The 22,889-nt window shown below is 42.9% G+C and overlaps 1 protein-coding gene and 1 long non-coding RNA gene across 3 annotated transcripts in view; one reads left to right on the top strand and one right to left on the bottom strand.

The window, feature by feature from the left end:
- Positions 1-1,104: 1,104 nt before the first annotated feature.
- LOC125456628 (uncharacterized) lies at positions 1,105-4,148 on the bottom strand. Its single transcript, XM_048539927.1, has 3 exons — positions 3,860-4,148; positions 3,705-3,780; positions 1,105-1,661 (listed from the first exon to the last, which is right to left on the bottom strand). Exons 1-3 carry the CDS (start codon positions 4,025-4,027, stop codon positions 1,285-1,287), a joined length of 621 nt encoding a protein of 206 aa, XP_048395884.1. The 5' UTR covers positions 4,028-4,148; the 3' UTR covers positions 1,105-1,284.
- Positions 4,149-11,879: 7,731 nt separating this feature from the next.
- The window catches only part of LOC125456629 (uncharacterized), a 50,273-nt gene continuing 39,263 nt past the window's right edge, over positions 11,880-22,889 (top strand). The window contains exons 1-2 of one of the 2 annotated variants that reach the window (XR_007248482.2): positions 11,880-12,264; positions 12,900-13,067. This is a non-coding gene — a long non-coding RNA (uncharacterized LOC125456629). The remainder of the gene's footprint in view (positions 12,265-12,899; positions 13,068-22,889) is intronic. The other variant, XR_007248483.2, reaches the window with a different exon arrangement.

The raw sequence follows: 22,889 nt of genomic DNA, 5'->3' as shown, positions 1-22,889 counted from the left end.
GGGCAGATAAGTGGAAGATAAATTTCAATGTGGAGAAGAGTCATGTTTTGGTGAATAATGTGTGATATAAAGGACATTACCCTAAAGGTTTTGTGGGGCAGAGAAATGTATATGTATGCAGGTTACTGGAGATGACAGGGCAGATATAACCAAGCAGTTAATAAAGCACTCAGTACCCTAGACATTATTAATAAAGGCTTCGAGTACAGGAGCAAGCAGATTCTGAAGAACATGTATAAGGCTGTAGTTAGACTTCAGGTTGCGTACAGTTCTGAGTGGTATAACCGTCTGAGAGAAGAAATTCATCCTCATCTTTGTTTTAAATGTAAGACCCTAATTCTGAAATTATTCTCTCTGGACCTGCACTCTATGATAAGGGAAAACCCCAAAGAGTTGCTTATAGTACCATTGGTGAAATGGATTCTGTTTTGCTGTGTGATTCTCTGATTTTTAAGTATACTTAATTCTCTGGGGAGTACCTCTCTCATTCTCAATCCTTCCTCTAACACCTGTACAGCATCTATCATTTTATGCTTTAAACAAAAATCCATATCACGTACTATCTCCATAACCTTCTTGATTGTTCTACATTTTCTATGGTCATTATTACGCATTGGGGTGGTGTCAGTTAGCTCAGTTGGCCGGTTTGTAATGTGGAATGATGCCAACAGCACAGGTTCAATTCCCACACCAGCTGTGGTTACCATTAGTGTCCCACCTTCTGCACCTCTCCCCTTGCCTGGAGAGCCTGGTGACCCTCAGGTTAAACTCAGCACCAGTAGTCTCTCTCTGAGGACAGAAAGCAGTCCCATGATTGGAGAGGACTATGTGGCTTCACACATCATCAGCACCTTAATGACACATATCTGATGATAACACCCTAAAGGCGGTATGCTTCGTTCAAAACCACAATAGTAAATGACTTTTTTGGATCAGCTTTGGTTCATTGGGTGACATTTTGACATGCTTAATTTGGTTGCAATAATTCTCAAAACACCAAATTGCTAGCAACTGCATTATCTTAAAAATATTTACTCTGAAGCCTTTATTTACAAAAATATTTATAAAAAAATTATGACTGTACATTGACATTCATTAAAGCCGTGTTACAGGTAATGTATTTACCATGTGGGAAAATTAACATTGCTGAAGAGATATCGAACACTGTACAATAGCAAGATGGTTTCATCCTCAGAATGGAGATGTGGTCAGTGTCTCACACTCCTGTTGTATTTACAGAAATGTGCAGCACTAGGTGGTAGTCTGAAAAAGGCCTTTTCTTTTTCATAGCTGAAACAGACCCAAAAACGTGTCTGTCTCCTGAACTAGAACGTACTTGGGATTTGATTTGACCAAAACCTTTGTCCCTCGCCGCAGTCTGTAGGTGCTCCCGAAGATGACCGTGTTTGAACGCAGCTCTGAGGAGGTGCGGGCATTCCGTTCGATCTCGTTCTTGCCATCCATGTTCAGGATGAACTTCACACTGTGCCAGTTGGCCTTCAGCATCACCTGGACATAGATGAAGTAGTAGCCGTCGCTTTTTATTTCCAGTGATTTATCGGTCGTGTTATACACCGTGCAGTCTCCTGTGAAGACTTGCCCAGTCCGATTCTGCCAGGCCAATGCTTGATCTTCGTCAGTTTCATTGTTGTCTGGAGATGCTGTTTGAACAAAAAAAAAGTACATTATCAAACTTGGGCACAGATTAAATCAGCCCACTGTCCCCAAAACATTGCTAGACGGAGCATATTGCGGCAAAGGCTTTCCTTTAATGTATACATACATTCCTCTATGAATGATCGCTCTCACAAGTCTTCCTTTTTGGCCTGTTTTCGAAGCAGAAAGTAGCACTTTCAGATGACTCGCACCGAATATGAAGTGCCGGCATGAAGTGGGTGGGGTGACGGGGTGTTGCTGTTTGGGGACGGGGGGAGATCCCTGGACTGTGTCTTCGAGAATGGCCACACTCTTGTATAAGGCGTGAAGAGACGGGGAGAGGCAGGCTTCTTGGTGCTTTGGCGGGATCGGGTAGAGTGTGTTCATAATAAACCAAATTTGTGCCGCTGCTTTGTTTTACTTATGCTTTTTTTTCCAGCAGGAGGTTGGCAGAACTGAAACAAAAACAGCAAAACTCTGCGGGTCGCGGGAAATGTAAACAAATAGAAGGCTGGCGAAATAACACAGTGTGGAGCTGGAGGGACACAGCAGGCCAGTCAGCAACAGAGGAGGAGGAAAGCTGACATTTCGGGTGGGGACCCTTCAAACAGCCAACAGATCAGGTAACATCTGGTGAGGGAATTAAGTTGACGCTTCCAACTTTCTCGCTGTGTGTTTATATTCATGGGGTGTTGTCTGACCTGCGGTCACCAGCATTCCTTTTCTTTCTCTTTGTTTTGATGTATTTTTGGAATGCACTTTGTTTGTAAATCAGAAAGGGGAAAGTAAACTACACACTAGTGTGATTAATCGCACCACCTAGCCCTCTAACGAAATTCAGAACTAAAACCGTCCCGACCTCCGAATACTTATAAACATTACTGCCGTCAAAATAGAAGCATTATTAGATGCAAGCAAAATTCTGGGAATTAAATAAAAACAATGCTGGGGACAGGGAACGCGGTACCTCTGAGTGGCATCTTTGGAGAGAATCTGAACTCTTAAAGGAAAGTCATACTGGACTGAAAAGGCAATTTGCGTTAGTATTGCAGAGAAGGGTTGCTGTCCGCATTTAACTGTACATCCAAAGCCACTCTACAGCGCGCAATGGCAAATGAAGCCTGCAGCCTGTGTCACTAGGATTTTGTAAAGCAATTCCCCCAAGGACTCGCTGTTCCACACTGCCTGCTCGGTACCTGGGTGGGCGCAATTCTGCACCTGCTAATGAAGCCATGGTGTGGAGGTGCCGGTGTTGCTCTGGGGTGGACACTGTCAGAAATCACACGACACCCGTTTGTAGTCCAACAGGTTTATTTGAAAAACACAAGCCTCACCTGGCGAAGGGGCTACGCTCCGAAAGCTAATGTTCTCAAATAAACAAACCTGGTGTCGTGTGACTTCTGACCGTGCCTGTACAGGTGGAGCGGAGCCTGAGTGCACTCACTGATCAATTCAAATGTCCACCACTTCAGAAAACTTTTTTTTTGCTGTGTCTTCCCTGGCGTGATCCTACTGGCTCATATCATCAGTGGCTTGGCACGCCAATCCAGAATAACAGCCAATGAAAATATACTCAAAATTATTCCTGCGGACAGTCACTTCATGGCCGTTCCTTCTAAAAATAGCGCAGTGACCGCAGCTTGGAACTTTTCAACACGGCTTGCGGCCCGTCGTGAGCATACTAGCCTATCTCCCCATCCTTTCTCTTTGCAGACATTTGTCTTTAACCATTTTTAAAATATAGGTGGTGAAGTCGAGCTTTGCAAAGCTGCAATGAAGACAAAAAATACGGGCGTTTGCAAATATACTCTGACGCTGGGCTTTTCGAAAAAAAATATTTCCCCCCGTGCTGAAGACTGTAAATGAGAACTCTGGAAATCTCTGCTTCCTTTCAGAGATGCTGCCAAACCTGACCAAACACTTTCTGTCTGCTCTCTTTCCCTTAGGGTTGGCATCAGCATGCTTTCGGGCGAGGGAGCAGCTTCAAGCTGTCAGAAAACGGTGCCAAGGAGGCGGAACAAAGCACTGCTACCAGATGGCACACTTACCTACAGTCCAGTGAGTAGCGCATTTCTGTTTTTTGGCTGCCGGCTCAGTCCCACAAGTTTTCTTTAGGTGTTCAGTCTGTTTAAATAAACACAGCCGTTAATACCTGCGCGCACAACGAGAATGGGGAGCAGAGAGTGTGGCTAAAGAAACGTACCGGTTTCTGCAGTTGCGTTCGGAGGAGGTAAAATGAGACGCAGCTTGCTGCTAACACCTGGACCATGATTATCATGATAACCAGGGACCAATGGAACATTGCCCTTTGGCATTTCCCACGGGCCTTCAGTGGGACTCCTGTTTCGCTCAATGGCACCGTCACATCCATGGTTACACTCCCTGCGTTCTATGTTGAGAGTGATATCTTCTTGGAAGCTGGGCTGCCAGTAGACTGTGGACTAAAAACAGCCACTTTTATATCCCACGACAGCCCCCATGTATGCAAATGGTCTCGGTATGGTCCGATTGATCATACTTCCCACACACAAACACACTGGCAAGCCGTCTGCTGCCTTTTAATCCTGTGTCAGTGAAACTGAGAAAACCCTAAAGTGACTCTCAGTTGGCAATCTTCCACTCGTGAGAAGGCGTAAGCGACAGCCGCGGACTTGCAGGGGGAATAATTCAAAAGCAGCTGAAGCAATGAATAATCAAGAGTACAAAGGGTAGCCAGCAGTGGCAGTGAAACTCAATACTCGCACCAAGCGCAAGTTTCAAATAGACGCCGCGCTGAAATGTATCGAATTATTCGTTCGCTTGAGTGTGTGGGGCCGGAGGCTCGTTACTGCAGTGCACCCAAGTGGCGTACAATTCCCATGAAGCGCAGATACGAGGGTCATTCATTCAATTTCTGTGGCGGATCGGGCGCTGTTCTCCTTATGAGTTGACGCAAGGGGTGCTGATCGCAGTGAGACAGCGCGAGATATTGGGCAGAAAATCTAATGAAGTTTGATGCACATGAAGCATGAAAAGCGGTATTCTCGAGGAGTTGGTATTGAAGTCACTGTTTCAAGATACCATCTCTGAACACGTTGTTTAGAATATTTATGCATCAATGGGATAGTCATCTGAAGCGATATGTATGAGGAGTGCACATAGACCTACATGCATACATACAGACACATATACATTGTTGAGAGTGATATCTTCTTGGAAGCTGGGCTGCCGGTAGACTGTGGACTAAAAACAGCCACATGCATAAGTATAAACATACCTATTTGATTCTCTAAGCCCTGATAACGTTGTGGTCTCCTAAATCCCTGCGCATATTTCCCAGAAAGTTTGAATCCCTCCGATCCCCCTACCTCTATACTGAAGCAAGTCTTGTGGAGATGACAAATTATGTCTTTGCTGATTGTTACAGGAATAAACATTCTGTTCTTACCCTGCCCCAGCTCACTGTGCCTCTGACACAGCCCATCACCATTCTGCCCCCAACACCAACCCATTATCAGCCAGCTCAGTGGGATTGCTCTCATAGAATCCACAGTGTAGAAGCAGGCCATTCAGCCCAACGAGTCCACACCCAACCCTCCATAGAGCATCCCACCCAGACCCACACTGCCCCCCAATCCCCATCCCTGCATTTCCCTTTGTTAATCCACCTAGCCTGCACACCTTGAGACTGTGAGAGGACACTGGAGCACCAAGAAGAGACCCTGGCAGGTGCAGGGAGAACACACAAACTCCATACAGTCACCCTTAGTTGGAATTGAACCTCTGGGTTCCCGGCACTGTAAGACAGCAGTGCTAACCTCAGAGCCACTGCGCTGCCACACCTTACACTCTGGTTTCATTCTTATCCATTTAGAGGTTGACAATGTACCTCCAGCAATGTGTTTTTTACTTCTTGCACTCACATTGTTAACTCTGTTTCCCCCAAGGATCTATTGTTGGATGTTTTATTTCTCAACTATTAGCTGGCACTCATCCAAAAACACATCTGTTTCTATATAAAAGATGATGGTACCTAGCTCTGTTATTACTAGATTATTAGACTGCTTGTCTGACATTCAGTCCTGAACAAGCAGAAATTTCCTCTGGTAAATATTCGGAAGACTGAAGCCATTGCTTTGGTCCTGTCAAACTCCATTCCTTAATTATATTTTGTGTCCACAAACTTACATTGCTTCCCAGTCAAGCAATATCTCAATTTTAAATATCTGATACTTTCTGATACAAATCCCTGCACACTTTAACTCCTCCCTATCTTTGGAATTTCCACCAGTGCCACATCAATCTAAGATAATTACATTACTCTCATTTTGTTCTCCTGAACATCCCTGACATTAATTGTTCCTTTGTTGGTCATCATACATTTACCCAGAAAGCTTCCAGGCTCTGTAATGTCCTCCTGTGAGATCTCTTCATACCTCTGACTCACTTCCCTCCTTTAAGATGCTTCTGAAAGCTAGTCTAGAGCTTTTACTCTTATTGTCTTATGTGGCTGACTGTGAAACTTTGTCTCGTAGCAGACATAAGACAATTGTTCATGGTCTTCCATAAATACAGGTTGTTGCTGTTAGTTTGAATTTTTGAAAAGGAATACATTAAAGAAAAGATTGATGACAAAATACAGGAAAAGAGTATGAAGACTTCTGGATTGAATTGTTAGCAACTTCAAGAAGGCATTAATTAATGCCAGATAAAATTTAATTTAAAAGATAAACATGAGACAGATCTTAGAAGCTTTTACATTCATGTTCTTATTTGTCAAAAAAAGATTCTTTCAAACTGACAATTTGCTGAAGTTACCACAATTAAAGATGTAGAGGAAAATGTTAAAATGGACAAAGCATCAAAATGAACAAAGAACTGTGGATGATGGAAATCTGAAACAAAAGCAGAAATTCCTGGAGAATCTCACCGGGTCTGGGAGCATCTGTGGAGACAAAAAGAGTTTACGTTTTGTATCCAGTAACCCTTCTTCAGTTCAAATACAAAACGTTTACCTTCTCTCCACAGAAGTTGCCAGGCCTGTTGAGATCCTCCAAGAATTTCTGTTCTTGTTTACGTATGAGGTATTAGTTAGGTAGCAATTAGAATAATAACTGGCATTTTACTGTTAATGATCACTGTCGTTATCCTCATGAAACTAACAATGATTTTAGTAGTTTAGACATTTAAAGAATAATATGGGAATCCGGAGGACACTGTAAATGATCTACATTGTCAATTAACACACTCACACTTGCAATCTTGATTTGTTGAAATCTTCCTCTTCTCCCTGTAAATCCAACAAATTCCTAAAAACTGTAAATTCCTTGAAAAAAGTTCCAGTTTGTGGAATGAGGGAAACTTGATTTTTATTGGTATGCTAACTATATAAGGACTGCTACATTCCCTCACTGGATAGCCTACCTTTTTTTGATGTTTGAAATGCTCAATTACATTAAGAAAAACCCAAATGATACCTATCTTTTAAGGCAGACTTTTTTTCTTTCAAGTCTGTTTATCTTTATTTTAATTTCTATCTTTAAACAGTAATGTATATCTTCCTTCCTGGTTTGTTGTGTGTGAAAATTTCAAACTGCACATTTTTCAGTGCATCTATTTTTTTTTAACATTCTGGAGACAGGACTGTTCACATTAAACCAGAACTGACCACATTGAATGCGCCATCTGAAACAATGCTAGAATAGTAATAGTTTTGTAAAGTCTACAGGTTAGAAAAATAAGGAAGTTAGAACTAAAGGGTCTGACAATAAACCCAAAAGACCAAATCAGAATCAATCTTGGGAGCTGTTCTCAAGCTTTTCTCACAAGCAAGGTACATAAACACGCATGCACGCGCACACACACACACACACACACACACACATACATGCACTTTCTCTCACACGTACATACAAACACACACACGTGCTCTCACATACACATACAGAAACTCTCATACAAATACACACACATGCACACACACATACACTTAGGCAATCGCACATACACAAACTTTGTCTCTTATACACTCATGCATACACACTCTCTCTCACACACACGCAGACACGCAACCCTTCTTTCTCTTCAATTTTCAATTCAGGGTGCCAATGTAGATGTGATGGATTAAATAGCTCCCGTTGTTGTAAAATCCTATCATTCACTCTGAATAAGAATAGTTTCATTAAAGCTGCTGTTATTCTGTTTCTTTCTGACAGTAGCCGTCCATCAAATTAATTGTACATTAGCGGAAACTGCCAAAACATTGCCCACCTCCTGAATGACAGCACTGCTGATGCATACCAAGACATTATTTTAGCTCATGTCAGAGTTGATAGGAATATGAACTTCCTCATCACAAAAATTGTTAACTCCCCATGCAGTTTTATTCAAAGTTGGTGGTAAGGACGTTGCTTGGTTGGGGTTGAATGGCGATGTCTACAGCCAATGCCAGGACACTTGAAGATGTTCCAAAAGAAGATCGCTAACATCACACCACGCAGAAGAGTATGAAAAGGCATTAGAGAAACTGGGCATTGCCCAACAGCAAATATTAGAAGGGGATCTGATAAGAGTGCTCAAAACTATTAAAATATGCTCAAAACCGTAAATGTTAGGGGTGAACTATGTCCCCTCATTTCTAAGTCAGTCATTAAAGGGCATAGAATATAAAAAATACAGTGCAGGAATATATCAACTGATTCATTGGCAACGCACGCATGATGTACCAGGAATCTTGAATTACCAGTTTAAAAACATGAACCACCTGGATTGCGATCTCTAGGTCAGTAAATAATTATTTGAAAAATCCCAAATCACTCAGGGGGAGAGAAGCATATTTCACTCAAGTAATCATTATTCCAGGAAATTAGATCACCATTATTCAGTTGACTTGCACATACTCCTTACAGCCTACAACATTAACTAAATCAGTTATGGCTTGTTCCATTTATCCTGTTCCATCTGGGTTAAAAAAAAAACAAAAAACCTTCTGATATAGCTTCTCACAGGATGGCTCCAAATAGCCTATTGTGTAATAGAGCTGTTGGCTGTGTCTGTCCATTAATGTTTCAAAGCAGGTATCTTTCAAATTAAATCAAGGTAAAATCACAACAGCCCTTGATTCCTTGTGAGATCAAAAACTTATCAATCTCTGCCTTGAAGACGTTTAACGTCCCGGCCTCCACTGCGCTCCGTGGCAATGAATTCCACAGGCCCACCACTCTCTGGTTGAAGAAATGTCTCCTCATTTCCGTTTTAAATTTACCCCCTCTAATTCTCAGGCTGTGCCCACGGGTCCTAGTCTCCCTGCCTAACAGAAACAACTTCCCAGCGTCCACCCCTTCTAAACCATACATTATCTTGTAAGTTTCTATTAGATCTCCCATCAATAGCTTAGCTATTAAATTAAATCTTCAGCTAAAAGAGTTATCATCTTAGCAATATTGACAATCCTGCTATCAGGGCAAGTCGACTGATTATTATGTTGTTTAATTTTAATACGAGCATTTAGTACAATCTCAAAATCATTTAAAGGGAATACACAATAAATGGGAATAGACTGAGAGGGGTAGATGTAGCAAAAGATCATGGTGAGCAAATGTATAGGACCCTTAAGGTAGCAGTACAGATAGGTATGGTTATAGAGAAGGTAGGTGGAATGCTGTCTTTCATTGGTATAGAATACAAAAGTTGGGATATAGTAATGAATTTGTAGAAGACACTAATAAGGCCATAATTGGAGTATTGTGCACTGTTCTGGTCACCACATTACAGTAAGGATGTAACTACTATGGAGAGAGTGCAGATTACATTTACTCGAATGTTGCCAGGCTGGTGAATTTTATCTAAAAGGAGAAATTGGAGAGGTTGGGGCTGTTTTCCTTGGAACAAAGAAGGGTTTGGTTTGACATAATTGAGGTATACGAAATTGTGAGGGATGGAGTAAACAAGGCGGCACAGTGGTTCAGTGGCTAGCCTGCTCCTTCACACTGCCAAGGACCTAGTTTTGATTCCATCCTCAGGCAACTGTCTGTGTGGAGATTACATATTCTCTCCATTTCTGTGTGGGTTTCCTCCCACAGTCCAAAGATGGGAAGGTTAGGTGGATTGGTCATGCTACATTCCCTACAGTGTCCAGGGATGTGCAGGCTAGGTGGGTTAGCTATGGAAAATGTAGGGGTATTGGGGTCGGGGAGGAGATGAGCCTGGGTGGGATACTGTTCAGAGTATTGGTATGGACTTGATGGGCTGAATGGCCTGCTTCCACACTGTAGGGATTCGATAAGAAAAGGTGCAATTTAAATTAGTGTGATTTTTGGACAAGGCAATGCACCTTAATCCCTGCAATGTTTGCTAGCCATGGAAGGAGTGTCTCTTTAGAAATGGAAAAGTAATTATTTAATCAGTGATTCAATGACTTTCTTCAACCCTGTTCTGATCTTGGAGATTTCCTTTCTTCCATCATTTATTTCAAGGCTGATACTTAATGTTTTTCCACCAATTTTTGCATAAAATTAATGTGTCCTCCAAGGTATGATCATTTATGTGAGACCCAATGGGCACACTGTTTTCAGGACACTGCTTTTACAGAATTTCCCATAAATTATGTGACAAAAAAATCCCTTTTCCAACGCTTCTACAAGAGCCAGAGTTCTGCAACTAAAGTACTTTTACTTTTTCTTATTTTCTTTGTCAGTAGGCAAGATTTTCATTTTTCACTCACAAAAGATTTGGTGGCCCAGGAAGATTAGCTTTTGAGGCATCACTAAAGATAGTCAACTTCACGTTCCTTAGGCCACACAAGGATGAGAACATAAGTATGCATTTCTGTGTACTTAATATTGGTAAAATTTTAGGTGCTTCATTGTGATGCTTAGTTCCAAGATCTCAAAACTAATATCCACCTGTCTGAGTGCACAGTCAACTGACCAGTCAAGCTTCACAATTGCATAGTGTTATACAGCACAGAAACCTTTCATCCAACTCATCTGCACCTACTATAACATCATCTTTCTGTGATGACTGGGCACCATTAACTGGAATAGGTGCATTACTCTCTAATCGGGCTACTGATTTGGACAAAGTTGCCTGTTCAGCATAATGCCAAAACCATTATGTTTAAAAACCCCTGAAATCTGACTTCCAATTGGAATTCCATTTTAATCCTATTGAAAATGCACAGTAACACCCCATAAGAAATCATCAACCTGCAGCATGAAGTTGTTTCTTAGTTTCCCTTTTTGGTACCAATGAAAGACAAGGTTTTGCTGAATAACCAATGATTAGTCTTGTGCCCAAACCATTAAAGTAGTTGATTGACTCTGTATTGTCTGTTAAGTATTTAAATCCGCAATGACTGTTTATAAAAGAAATCCAACTGTGTGGAAAAAGATGCAGTGATTTTTTTTGCTGCAATCCATCTAAGCAGATCCTTGACCGAGGGCGCTTGTGCTCTCAGGCTGACCCTCAAGAGCACACATTGAAATAAACATCATGATGCTGGAGGACCAGCAACTCCTGTGTACAACTCTCTTTGATCCGTCCAAAACATGCTCATCTCCCAGTACAAAGAACAGTTGGTGACAACAATTGCAGTCAGGAACATTCCACAGTCAAGGACTACTTTCTTTAAATTTCAGAAATATACTTTTATTATAAAAAGATCCTATATATTACACATACATAGTCACAGTAGCATAAAGTTCTGCACAGTAGTATATCAGTACATGCATCTGAGGCACCAGGAGGGTTCTTGTTGAGAGACTTTCTAAGGCTTGGAACAGCCATCACAAAAGTCAATGGGAGAAAGGCTGCTGGCAAAAGTGACTGGAAATGGACAAAAAAGCCCCTCAGGTTTGACACAAAACACATATTATAAATACTAACAGTAATTGTTTGAGGGTCATGTGTCTGTCTGTCTGGGCCCGAAGATTCAGGTTTGGTCTCATATGCGCCGGATGGTAACACGTCTGAAGCAGGTTGGGTTGTATCAATGTAATAAAACTCTGAAAGTTTCCACATACAGCAATCAAACTTTATGTAACACTGTTACACCTACATGAAGCATCAACTTTGAACTGCCTTGAGATGCATTTTTATCAATTTAATCAATATATTTTGGGGTTGGGGGGAAATGAAATCTGACAATTCTGAGCCTTTACACAGGTAGACAAGATTTTGCTGTAGTCACTGCTTAATGGTGCTGGCGAGCAGCAACCGTTGCTTCAGCAGGCTGGGGAACTGTGCAGACCTCCAGGCGAGGCTGACAACTGAACGATATGTGCGCGCAGCACTGAAAAACCAACAGATGTTCTCTGAAGAGAAACACAGCAAGGCGCCGAGTGAAAACGGCCGACAGCTGTTTTATTGCATTCGAGCAATAAATTCCTCACTCTCACCAAGGAGTATCCACAGATCAGATAAAAGAAAAGAATTGCAAGGGGCTGGCGTGGGAACTGGTTCCCCTGCAAGATGCGTGAAGGTGCTGAGAATGAAACCACAGCGGCTACTGCTCAACTTCCTCGATTTCTCCTCGTCAATTTCGGTGAGGCCCTTGTTGAAATAACAGTTTCGTTTCGATTCCTGCTTTGGGAAGTTACACCGACCAGCGAGAACCTCGGTGGAAATCAGGTTAATTATTTTAATTTTTTTAAAGAAGTCTGTCAGCTCGCACGGTAACCTTTTTTTCATTTTAAAAGCAATTCCTCTAAACCTCATCGGAATAATTGTGGAGGAGGATACATAAGAGTTCTGGTTTCGATTTTGATTCAGCGCCTGACGCAAGTCAAGCGAAGGAAGTACATTCCATTTTATAATTTAATTATTTATTTAAATGATCCTGTTTGAGTTTGGGATTACAACTCTTCCCCCACCCCCTGAAATTTATGCACTCTGTTGCAGCAATCTTTAAATCTTAATTTGTTTTGTCAGAGTTCCTGCAGCCAGAAAACATATTGATATTCTCCACCCCACCCCCTGCAAAAAAAGGTGGGAGTCAGTCTTTCTTTAGGCACACTGGTAGGAAGCAAAACAATTCTTCCTTAAAAACAAAAAAAAATTGCTGGAAGACCCAGCAACTCTTGCAGCACCTGTCACGAGAAAGCAAGCTTTAGAAGAACGTGGGTCACTGGACTCGAATCGTTAACTCTGTTTCTGTCCCCACAGCCGGACTTGCTGAGTTTCTCCAGCAATTTCTGTTTCAGGTTTCCAGGGTCCGCAGGTCTCCGTTTTAAATTGCAGCTCCTTTCTTTGCCTCCTCCATGCAGAGTTAGGCCACGATCCCATCGATTGGCGGAACGCTCGTTCCAGGGGCTGAATGGCCCACTCACGTTCCTCCGTGTTCCTCAATGGAATTCGCCTTTCTCTACCCGCTAAAGCCCAGCCTCTCTCCTCGTTCAACTTTTGCCGAAGACAACCACCCAAGGAGAGGTCAGGTGAGGTCAAGTTTGGGTGTGGTTGAGAGAGATGGGGAGAGAGGAAGTGTTCAGGAGATATGGGTGTGTAAATGTTGATTTAAAGAGTGAAAAAAGTAGTAGATGATCTCTTTCATGGAATCCGTATAGTGTGGAAGTAGGCCATTCTGTCCATCAAGTCCACACCAACTTGCTGAAGAGCATCCAACCCAGACCCAACAATATCCCTGTAACCTTGCATTTCTGTTTGGCTAACCCACCTAGCCTGCAAAGCCCTGAACACTATGGGCCAATTTAGCATAGCCAATCCACCTGGCCTGCACATCTTTGGACTGTGGGAGGGAACTGGAGCACCCGGAGGAAACCCACGCAAATGTGGGAGAAATGTGCAAACTCCACACAGGCAGACAACTGAACGTAGAATCAAACCCAGGTCCTTGGTGCTGTGAGCCATCAGTCCTAATTGTTGAGCCACTGTGCAACCCGCCTCCCCCAGCAAAAGAAACACTGGACTTCCCAACTGGCTGTAGTAGCCAGTAAAGTTCTTTTTGAAGTGGAAGACTGTTGTAATATAGGACAGGAAGGTAGGAGTGGCACAGAGGTTTCAAATGACTAGTGACCAGAGGCTTGGGCTCCTGCTTGTGGACTGAGTGAGACACGATGCAAAAAAAATCGTTTATCTCCATTGAATCTCCCCAGTGTAGACCATGATACTGCCCAGAGCGGTCAGAGCAGTTGAGAAAATTGAAAGCAGTTTAAGTAGATCATTGTGTTTGGGGTCCTTGGCAATGGGAGTGTTGGGGATAAAAGTTACATCTCCCTGATCCTGTCCAGGAAGACATGGTGGGGTATTTGGGAGATGAGGGAGAGCAGTTTTGTCAACAGTGGAGAACCTGGCCAGGCTGTTACGGAGGGGATGATTCCATCAGACTGTTCAGAGGGGAGGAAAGAGGTATTTGGTGATGGCATAGCATTGGAGATGGTGGAAAGTGAGGATTAGGGAAAATCCATTAAAGGTTTGGGGAACAAGGAGAAGAGCAGGAAATGGAAGAAACACAGTCAAGGACTCTATCAACCAATGGGGCACTTTAAGGAAGCTTCGATGGGAACACTAGTATGGAAGGTGACACTATTTGCACAGATGTCATGAGTGGGGAGCACTGGAAATTAATCTGAGTCTTTAGAAGAAATAGGATGGGAGCAATTTTTGTGAGCGTTGGAGTCAGTGGGCTTATAATGGAGAGAGATAATAGGAATTGCAGATGCTGGAGAATCCAAGATAACAAGGTGTGGAGCTGGATGAACACAGCAGGCCAAGCAGCATCTTAGGAGCAGGAAGGCTGACGTTTCGGGCCTAGACCCTTCTCCAGAACTGGGGGAGGGGAATGGGGTTCTGAAATAAATAGGGAGAGAGGGAGAGGTGATAGAAGATGGATGGAGGAGAAGATAGGTGGAGAGGAGTTTACTTGTCTGTCTCCTCTCCACCTACCTTCTCCTCTATCCATCTTCTATCCGCCTCTCCCTATTTATTTCCGAACCCCCTTCCCCTCCCCCAGTTCTGATGATGGGTCTAGGCCCGAAACACAAGCTTTCCTGCTCCTATGATGTGCTGCTTGGCCTGCTGTGTTCATCCAGCTCTACATCTTGTTATCTGGGCTTATAGTGGATGTGGTTAAACTAGGGACAGGTGAGGACTTTTCTCAATTTAGTATACTCACAGCTCACCATTATCTCTTCCACCCTTGGAGACAACTTGCAGTTTGGGTGACCACTTTGCTTCTCACCTCTGTTGCTCGCCATTTTGTTTCTCCAGCCCATTCGCAATCTGATGTCTTGGACCTTGACTTGCTGAAGCTTAGTGTAAACTCTAGGAGCAGGACTTCCCCTTTCCATTTGGTACTTGCAGAATCAACACAGGCTGTTGACCCTTTATTGTAGGTTGTGACCTCTGCTTGGCTAAATAGGTGGCATTAGCAGTTGGTTTTGGTTCACTAAAGTCACCTAAGGACCATCTTTCCTCTCTCCAGTCATTGCCAACTCCCTTTTGCCTTGCAATAGCATTTTCTGATTGAATCACTCCTGCCTTTCACTCAAATACAGACCCTCATTTTGTTCTTACACCACCTCACATTTCCTTGACTCTGTACTTGTTTAAAGCTGTTACATCTCTTTTTTTTCTCAGTTCTGAATAAACACCACAGTTCTGAAGAGTTAACTTTTTTTTCTCCCCATGGACGCTGCCAGACTTGCTGAGTATTTCTATCATTTTCTGTTTTTACTTCTACTTTGGCACTACTGTAAGATCATTTTTGCCTTTCCCAACTCGGTAGTATTGTCTTTTAATTGCAACATGAAATCCAGGGAAAATATTTGCATCTTACTCTGTTCGGCCTTATAGCATTTGCAATATTCTGCTTTTGTACAATGGATTGTGGTCCAATTTACAAGGTGAGTTTGTGCTGTCCATACAAGTTGCAGAAGGACTTCTGTGTCGCGTATTAACAAATTCTTCAAAGTGTGATGGTAAGTTGAGTAAGAAGGCCGATGGGATATCTGACTCTGCAAATAAGGGCACTAAATACAATGAAATATGGTTGGTCCTAAACTTTTGCTGAGCTCTGGTTAGACCTCAGCTGGAGTTTTGTGTATAGTTGCATTCGCTGCACTTTGTAGAAAGTGTCAAAAGCCTCACAAAGGTACAGAGGATCTTTATCACGATGATCCCTGGCAAGAGGAACGGGAGTTTTGGGGATAGTTAGAATAAGCTGATCCGGCCTGCACTCATCGGAGTTTGGAAGAATGAGGGAGACCTTATTGAAACATAGAAGATACTTAGGGGCAGTTGCGGAAAGGTTGTTTCCTTTGTGGAAGAGTCTGTGAACGGAGGACACACTCTCAGAGTAAGGAGTTATCCAATTAGCACAGATGAGGAGGAATTCATTCCATCAGAGAGTACTGAATCTGTAGAATACAGAATCTATAGAATTGCCACAGAAAGTTGTAGAGCCTGGATCTTCATGTATTTTCAATGCTGAGACAGACAGATTTTTAATTAATAAAGGAATTTCTAGGGAAAAGGCAAGAAAGTGGGGTTACAGGTTATCAGATCAGCATTAATCTTTTTGAAGGGAAAGTGTGAATATATTGAGCTGCATGGCCTACTTCTGGCTTCTGGTTATCCACCTTCAGAGAGAAAAAAAAATAAATGTCAGATCTAATTAAAAATTGAGCAGGGTTTTGATGGATCAAGTAGGAGGAAATTGTTTTTTTTCTGGCAAATGCGTTGGTAACCAAAGGTTGTACATTTAAAATAATTGATAAGAGAACTTGAGAAAAAGTGGCTTTATTTAGAGATCTGTTAAGATCTGGAACAAACTCTGATTCATTTTTAGTTTTGAAAAGATCATTTAATGTGTATTTAAAGAGAACAAATTTGCAAGATGATGAGTGAGGAAACAAAAATGGAAGTGTGAGAATAAATTGAACTTTTTTTCATCAAAAAGTCAGGATGGGCCATGTGTCCTTCTGTCCAGTAAGCATCTTTGATACTATCTGGTCCCCGTTGTTTGATTGGAATACTGAAGGTATACAAATCTCTTAAATCTGGTAGCAGCATGATTATCTTGCTGTGTGTTTAATCCAATGATCCTACCTGATAACTTAAAAAGTAAGAATTCAAGTTCCACCAGGCACACTTGAAGATTGGAGATAATGGGAACTGCAGATGCTGGAGAATCCAAGATAACAAAGTGTGAAGCTGGATGAACACAGCAGGCCAAGCAGCGTCTCAGGAGCACAAATGTTTCGGGCCTAGACCCTTCATCAGAGAGAGGGATGGGGAGAGGATTCTGAAATAAATAGAGAGAGAGGGGGAGGCGGACCGAAGATGGATAGAGGAGAAGATAGGTGGGGAGGGGATAGGTCAGTCCGGGGAGGACAGACGGGTCAAGGAGGCGGGATGACGTTAGTAGGTGGGAAATGGAGGTGTGACTTGAGGTGGGAGGAGGGCATAGGTGAGAGGAAGAGCAGGTTAGGGATGTGGGGATGAGCTGGGCTGGTTTTGGGATGCAGTGCTGAGTTGCTGTTCCTGCAAACTGTAGGAAACGTCCGAAAGGTCAGCTTTTGTGCTCCTGAGATGCTACTTGGCCTGCTGTGTTCATCCAGCTTCACACTTGAAGATTGGAATGGTTTCAAAGTTGAAGAATGAAAATCTCTTTTCAAGTAAAATGGCCATACCAATTTTTGTTTTTGCAAAATCTGAACTAATTTGTTACCATTTTCTTGGGAAGGCATTCTACAATATGTCATGTATTTTTCAAACTGCCATGATGGAATTCTTTATTCTTTATTCCTTTATTCATTCATGGGATGAGGGCATCGCTGGCTCAGCAGCATTTATTGCCCATCCCTAACTACCCTCTGGGCAATTAAGACTCAACTACATTGCTGTGGGTCTGGAATTACATGTAGGCCAGATCAGGTAAGGATGGCAGTTTCCTTCCCTAAAGGATATTAGTGACCCAGATGGGTTTTTTCCGACAATCAACAATGGATACTTGATCATCATTAGATTCTTGATTCCAGATATTTTATTAAATTCAGATTTTCCTGTCTGCCATGGCAGGATTCAAACCTCAGTCCCCAGAACATTATCTGGATTAACAGTCCAGTGATAATATCATTAGGTCATTGCCTCCCCATAATTTGAATTTGAGGCTGCATTCTATGAATTGTTGCAGTTGTTGTTTGGCTGGCTTTATCATAGCCCATGCTAAAGTACAAGAGACGTTTCAAAAGAAAGTAGTTCACATGTTTCCCATATATTTTATATGCCAAGTAAAAGTTAAAAACTGAGTGGGTAGAACTAAAAATAATCTTAAAAGGTCAACTGAACTGTCTGATAATATGAAGAAAACTTGCTTGTGACAGCATTTATAGATTGTGCTGTGCTTGTTACTTTTATTGCACTGCAGTTGATACATTTAGTAGTATCAGCGCAGATGTATGTTGTATTGTGTACCTGATGATGAAATAATTGAAACCAGTTGCTTGCAGTAAAGGACTGGGTTGATTTTCTGTGCAAGATTGGCATGCATTTATCTACCAAACTTCACTTGAAAGGCAGAGTTGTATTTATATAATGTTGTTCAAGAAGGCAGAACATCCCAATTGTAACAAGTTCCCACAAATGGGCATGTGATAATGACCAAATAATCTGTCGTGATTGAGGGATGAACATTGGTCAGGGTGTTTCTCCCTTACTCTTCTACACAGTAGTGTCCTAGGATGTTTTGCCCATGCAACCAGGGTGTTGGGTTAGCATTTCATTTACAAAACCGTGCCTCTGACAATGCAGCACAGTCAGTCCTTTACTGCTGCCCTTGTGCTCCCTCAGTTTAAAGAGTAATAGACATTTTTCCTTGATTGTTTAATTAAACATTTCAAGCTGGCAGACGGGCTGTCAGTTTCTGTGCCTTGTATGCCCTCTGTGTCATCAGAAACAGAAAACAAAAATTGCTGGAGAAACTCAGCAGTATCTGTGGGGTGAAAGCAGAGTTAACGTTCTGAGTCCAATAACTCTTCATGAGAAGTCCAGCAGTCCCTTGTTTTATTATTCTGTGTGAATGGATACTGGCATGATGATGCTGGTTGCAAAAACACATTATCACATTGTTGGCCAGGATTGGGGTAGGCTGTGAACACCATGTCTAATTCGGGGGCATTAAAGCCAGCCCAAGGATTCTGGAAAAAAAATCAAATGTTACGGTGTGACCAGCTTTCCCATGCTGCATTTTGCTATCAAAATGAGTGTGTTTATTGCGTGTGACAGTGCAGTGTCAGTCATAATTCAGTGTGCAGTTTTGGACAAAGAATATGCCTGTATTGATGGTAATCAGGAAATACAAGATGATGTGGTTTGCATGGTAAGACATTTGTATTATTCTCAGCAGAAATAGTTGACAAATTTAGTGGTTTGGCAGTAACTCAGACTTGCAGATTTGTAATTTATCTTCATGACATGGATTCATAGTGTGACTTGTTAGAGTGCGCTACTGATCCATGGGTCTGGTTAACACGGCAAGAGAAGTTTGTGTGAGCTCCAAATCTTGGAAAGTCATTGTTTTGCCTGGGCATGACTAATAAAGTCAATAGCATCAGGAATGTGGGAAGTGGCACAGCGAAAACTGGTAGATTTAAATCAGTTTGAGGAGTGTTGAAAGGATTTTGCAGATGGGAGACAGAGCATGCCTGTAGAGGCTGGAAGTACTCTGGACAACTTTAACTTGTAATTCCAAAATGTGGGTTTCTTAAAATAGGCTGGTACAGCCAAATTAAATGCGGATGTAAATTGAGTTTCTGGACAGAGAGATTCTTGCAATGCCAAGCAACCCTTCAAGGGGACAAGAGGAAGTCATATATGTTCTCTTGTGACCACAAAGAATGCCAGGGGCTAATGACTCCCTGCTCAATAGATTTTAGATTATGCCTAAAACTGCAGTGACATTTTGTGCTTTCCCTTCAAGGAAGATTCAAGGACAGGGGTTAATTAGCTGTTTTACCTTACTTTCATGTGCGCTGTTGGGGGCCCAAGGTTCTCATGTATACTCACCTGGGTTTGAGTGTTACAGTACTGTAAAGGTCACAGCCAACCTCAAGTTCACCTGGACAAGGAGCTCGAACAGTTCATCCACTTCGCCAACACCTTCCACCCCAACCTCAAGTTCACCTGGACCATCTCCAACAGATCCCTCACCTTCCTGGACCCCTCTGTCTCCATCTCAGGCAACCACCTAGAAACCGATATCCATTTCAAGCCCACTGACTCCCACAGCTACCTGGAATATACTTCCTCCCACCCACCTGCCTGCAAACATTCTACCCCCATTCCCAATTCCTTCGCCTCTGCCGCATCTGCCCCCAGGTTGAGGCTTTCCACTCCCGTACATCTCAGAGGTCCTCATTTTTCAAGGACCGCAACATCGCCCTCGCAGTGGTCGAGGGCACCCTCGACCGTGTCTCCAGCAACTCATCCCTCACACCCCGTCCCTGCAATAACCGCCAAAAGAGAATCCCCCTCATCCTCACGTACCACCCCACCAACCTCCAGATCCAACGCATCTTCGTCTGACACTTCCGCCATCTACAATCCGACCCCACCACCCAAGACATTTTTCCCTCCCCACCCTTGTCTGCCTTCCGGAGGGACCACTCTCTCCGTGACTCCCTTGTCTGCTCCACACTCCCCTCCAACCCCACCACACCCGGCACTTTTCCCTGCAACCGCAGGAAGTGCTACACTTGCCCCCACACCACCTCCCTCACCCCCATCCCAGGCCCCAAGATGACTTTCTACATCAAGCAGATGTTCACCTGCACATCAGCCAATGTGGTATACTGCATTCGCTGTACTCCCTGTGGCCTCCTCTACATTGGGGAAACCAAGCGGAGGCTTGGGGACTGCTTTGCAGAACACCTACGCTCAGTTCGCAATAAAAAAACTGCACCTCCCAGTCGCGAACCATTTCAACTCCCCCTCCCATTCCTTCGATGACATGTCCATCCTGGGCCTCCTGCAGTGCCATAACGATGCCACCCGAAGGTTGCAGGAACAGCAACTCATATTCCGCTTGGGAACCCTGCAGCCCAATGGTATCATTGTGGATTTCACAAGCTTCAGAATCTCCCCTCCCCCTATTGCATCCCAAAACTAGCCCAGCTCATTCCTGCCTCCCTAACATCTCTTCCTCTCACCTATCCCCTCCTCCCACCTCAAGCTGCACCTCCCATTTCCTACCTATTAACCTCATCCTGCCCCCTTGACCTGTCCGTCCTCCCCAGACTGACCTATCCCCTCCCTACCTCCCAACCTACACTCACCTCTACTGGCTCCATCCCCTCCTCTTCAACTTGTCTGTATCCTCTCCAGCTATCTTCTCCTCTGTCTATCTTCGATCCCCCTCCCCCTCTCTCCCTATTTATTTCCGAACTCTCTCCCCATCCCCCTTTTCTGATGACGGGTCTAGGCCCGAAATGTCAGCTTTCCAGCTCCTAAGATGCTGCTTGGCCTGCTGTGTTCATCCAGCTCCACGCTTTTTTATCTTGGATTCTCCAGCTTCGGCAGTTGCCATTATCTCTCTCTGTCGGCAACCTTTCCTCTCTTTGAACTCACACTTCCTATTTCTAATCTTTGTGAATGTGTGTTTGTCTTATAAATTCTTCTTATAATCAGCGATTAATAAGCTCATTCTTTGTTAACTCGAGAGAGCCTGGCTAAATTAGCTCCTTTTAAAAGGTGAGTGTTTTTGGTCTGGGAGAAAGATAGGAGCAAAGGAAGGAATCCTTTGTGAAAATTAACTCCCAACTCAGGAGCAGCTGAATAAAGAAGGGAGCCAGTCATCATTCCCTACCGGATAGCTTAGCAATTTTGCATATCCCATCTGGAACCGCATCAAATTAGGTCAGAAATCACACAACACCATGTTATAGTCGGACAGGTTTATTTGAAAAGAAGATAACAAAGTGTGAAGCTGGATGAACACAGCAGGCCAAGCAGCATCTCAGGAGTACAAAAGCTGATGTTTCGGGCCTAGACCCTTCAGACAGGGGGATGGGGAGAGGGTTATCCCCTCTCTGATGAAGGGTTTAGGCCCGAAACATCAGCTTTTGTGCTCCTGAGATGCTGCTTGGCCTGCTGTGTTCATCCAGCTCCACGCTTTGTTATCTTGGATTCATAAGTTACTTTTCTTTCCAGGCATAAACCTGTATCAATTGACAGTTGACTTTTATACTGGTAAGTCACACGAAGCTACAATTCATTCTGTAGTTTGCCTGTGGGTTATTAAAGCTGACCTAGAGTGTGGCGTGGTCAAAGATCTACGATTTCCACCCCACCGTCTCCCATTTAGTTTATGTTCTGCTTCCCTTTCAGATTAAGGCTCATTAACAATTGCATGAGCAAATGGAGTTTCACAATTTTATATTTCTGTTTAGTTCTGCGGTTTTAGTCATCAGAGAGTGTACTCAGTGCATCAGTTCCCTAAGCTAACATTGTAAAATCTCCCTTATCCTGGCTGCTGCTTTGTACACCAACCCTTGTAACTCAGTAGTATTTCTTGGCACTCGTTTGGAGATTATAATGTAAACACGAAGCCAAGCTACCAGTGCCACAGTCCAAAGTCATGAATTAACAGAACACCAAATATTACAGCACATTTATTTGTCGGTGAAATTGGATGACACCAGCAAGACGTGGGACAAACTAAGCCTCCAAACAACGGGTAACTTGTAGGAAAATGCCATTATTAAAGCCCTCTTCCCATCAATTAAAAGAAAATCCTAATAAGAAAGAAAACATACAAGACAATTGGCACTTTTCCTGCAGCAAATTATATTTGGTTTAGCTTGCTGTCCAACACACTGTAAAAAGAAGTTAATTCAGAATTTCAATTCACAAATACTCTCACTTTACTGGATGTACAAACCATTTCGTTTGTTTTATCTGGAATAAGTACAAACTTAAATCAGTGTCCTCTCGCACTCTATCCTGCAATCAGTGGGAACAGCTTTTCCCCTTTCTTCCATTTCCAGACCCCTCATGGCCTTGAACACCTTTATCAAATTTCCTCTCAATTCTCTCTTCTCAAGAAAAACAGTCCCAACTTCACCAATGTATCAACATAATTGCTCTGTCTCATTTTTGCGAACCTTTTCTGAACTCTTTCTAATGTTTTCATATTTTATCCAAGGATGGTGCCCAGAATTTCTCCAGTTATACAGTCACCGAGTCATATAGCTTGGAAACAGACCCTTCGGCCCAATCAGTTCATGCTGACTAAAATCCCA

This window comes from Stegostoma tigrinum, chromosome 8 (assembly GCF_030684315.1).
Source record: "Stegostoma tigrinum isolate sSteTig4 chromosome 8, sSteTig4.hap1, whole genome shotgun sequence".
Lineage (NCBI taxonomy): Eukaryota > Metazoa > Chordata > Chondrichthyes > Orectolobiformes > Stegostomatidae > Stegostoma > Stegostoma tigrinum.
The sequence above is the reverse complement of the archived record's forward strand: the minus strand, read 5'-3'. Positions and strand labels throughout refer to the sequence as shown.

Coding starts and splice junctions, on each gene's coding strand:
- LOC125456628 (XM_048539927.1), bottom strand. CDS start 4,027: ATGGATGTGACGGTGCCATTGAGCGAAACAGGAGTCCCACTGAAGGCC. Junction 3,781..3,859: donor GAACGCAACTGCAGAAACCG/GTACGTTTCTTT, acceptor TTATTTAAACAG/ACTGAACACCTAAAGAAAAC. Junction 1,662..3,704: donor CGCTACTCACTGGACTGTAG/GTAAGTGTGCCA, acceptor TTGTTCAAACAG/CATCTCCAGACAACAATGAA.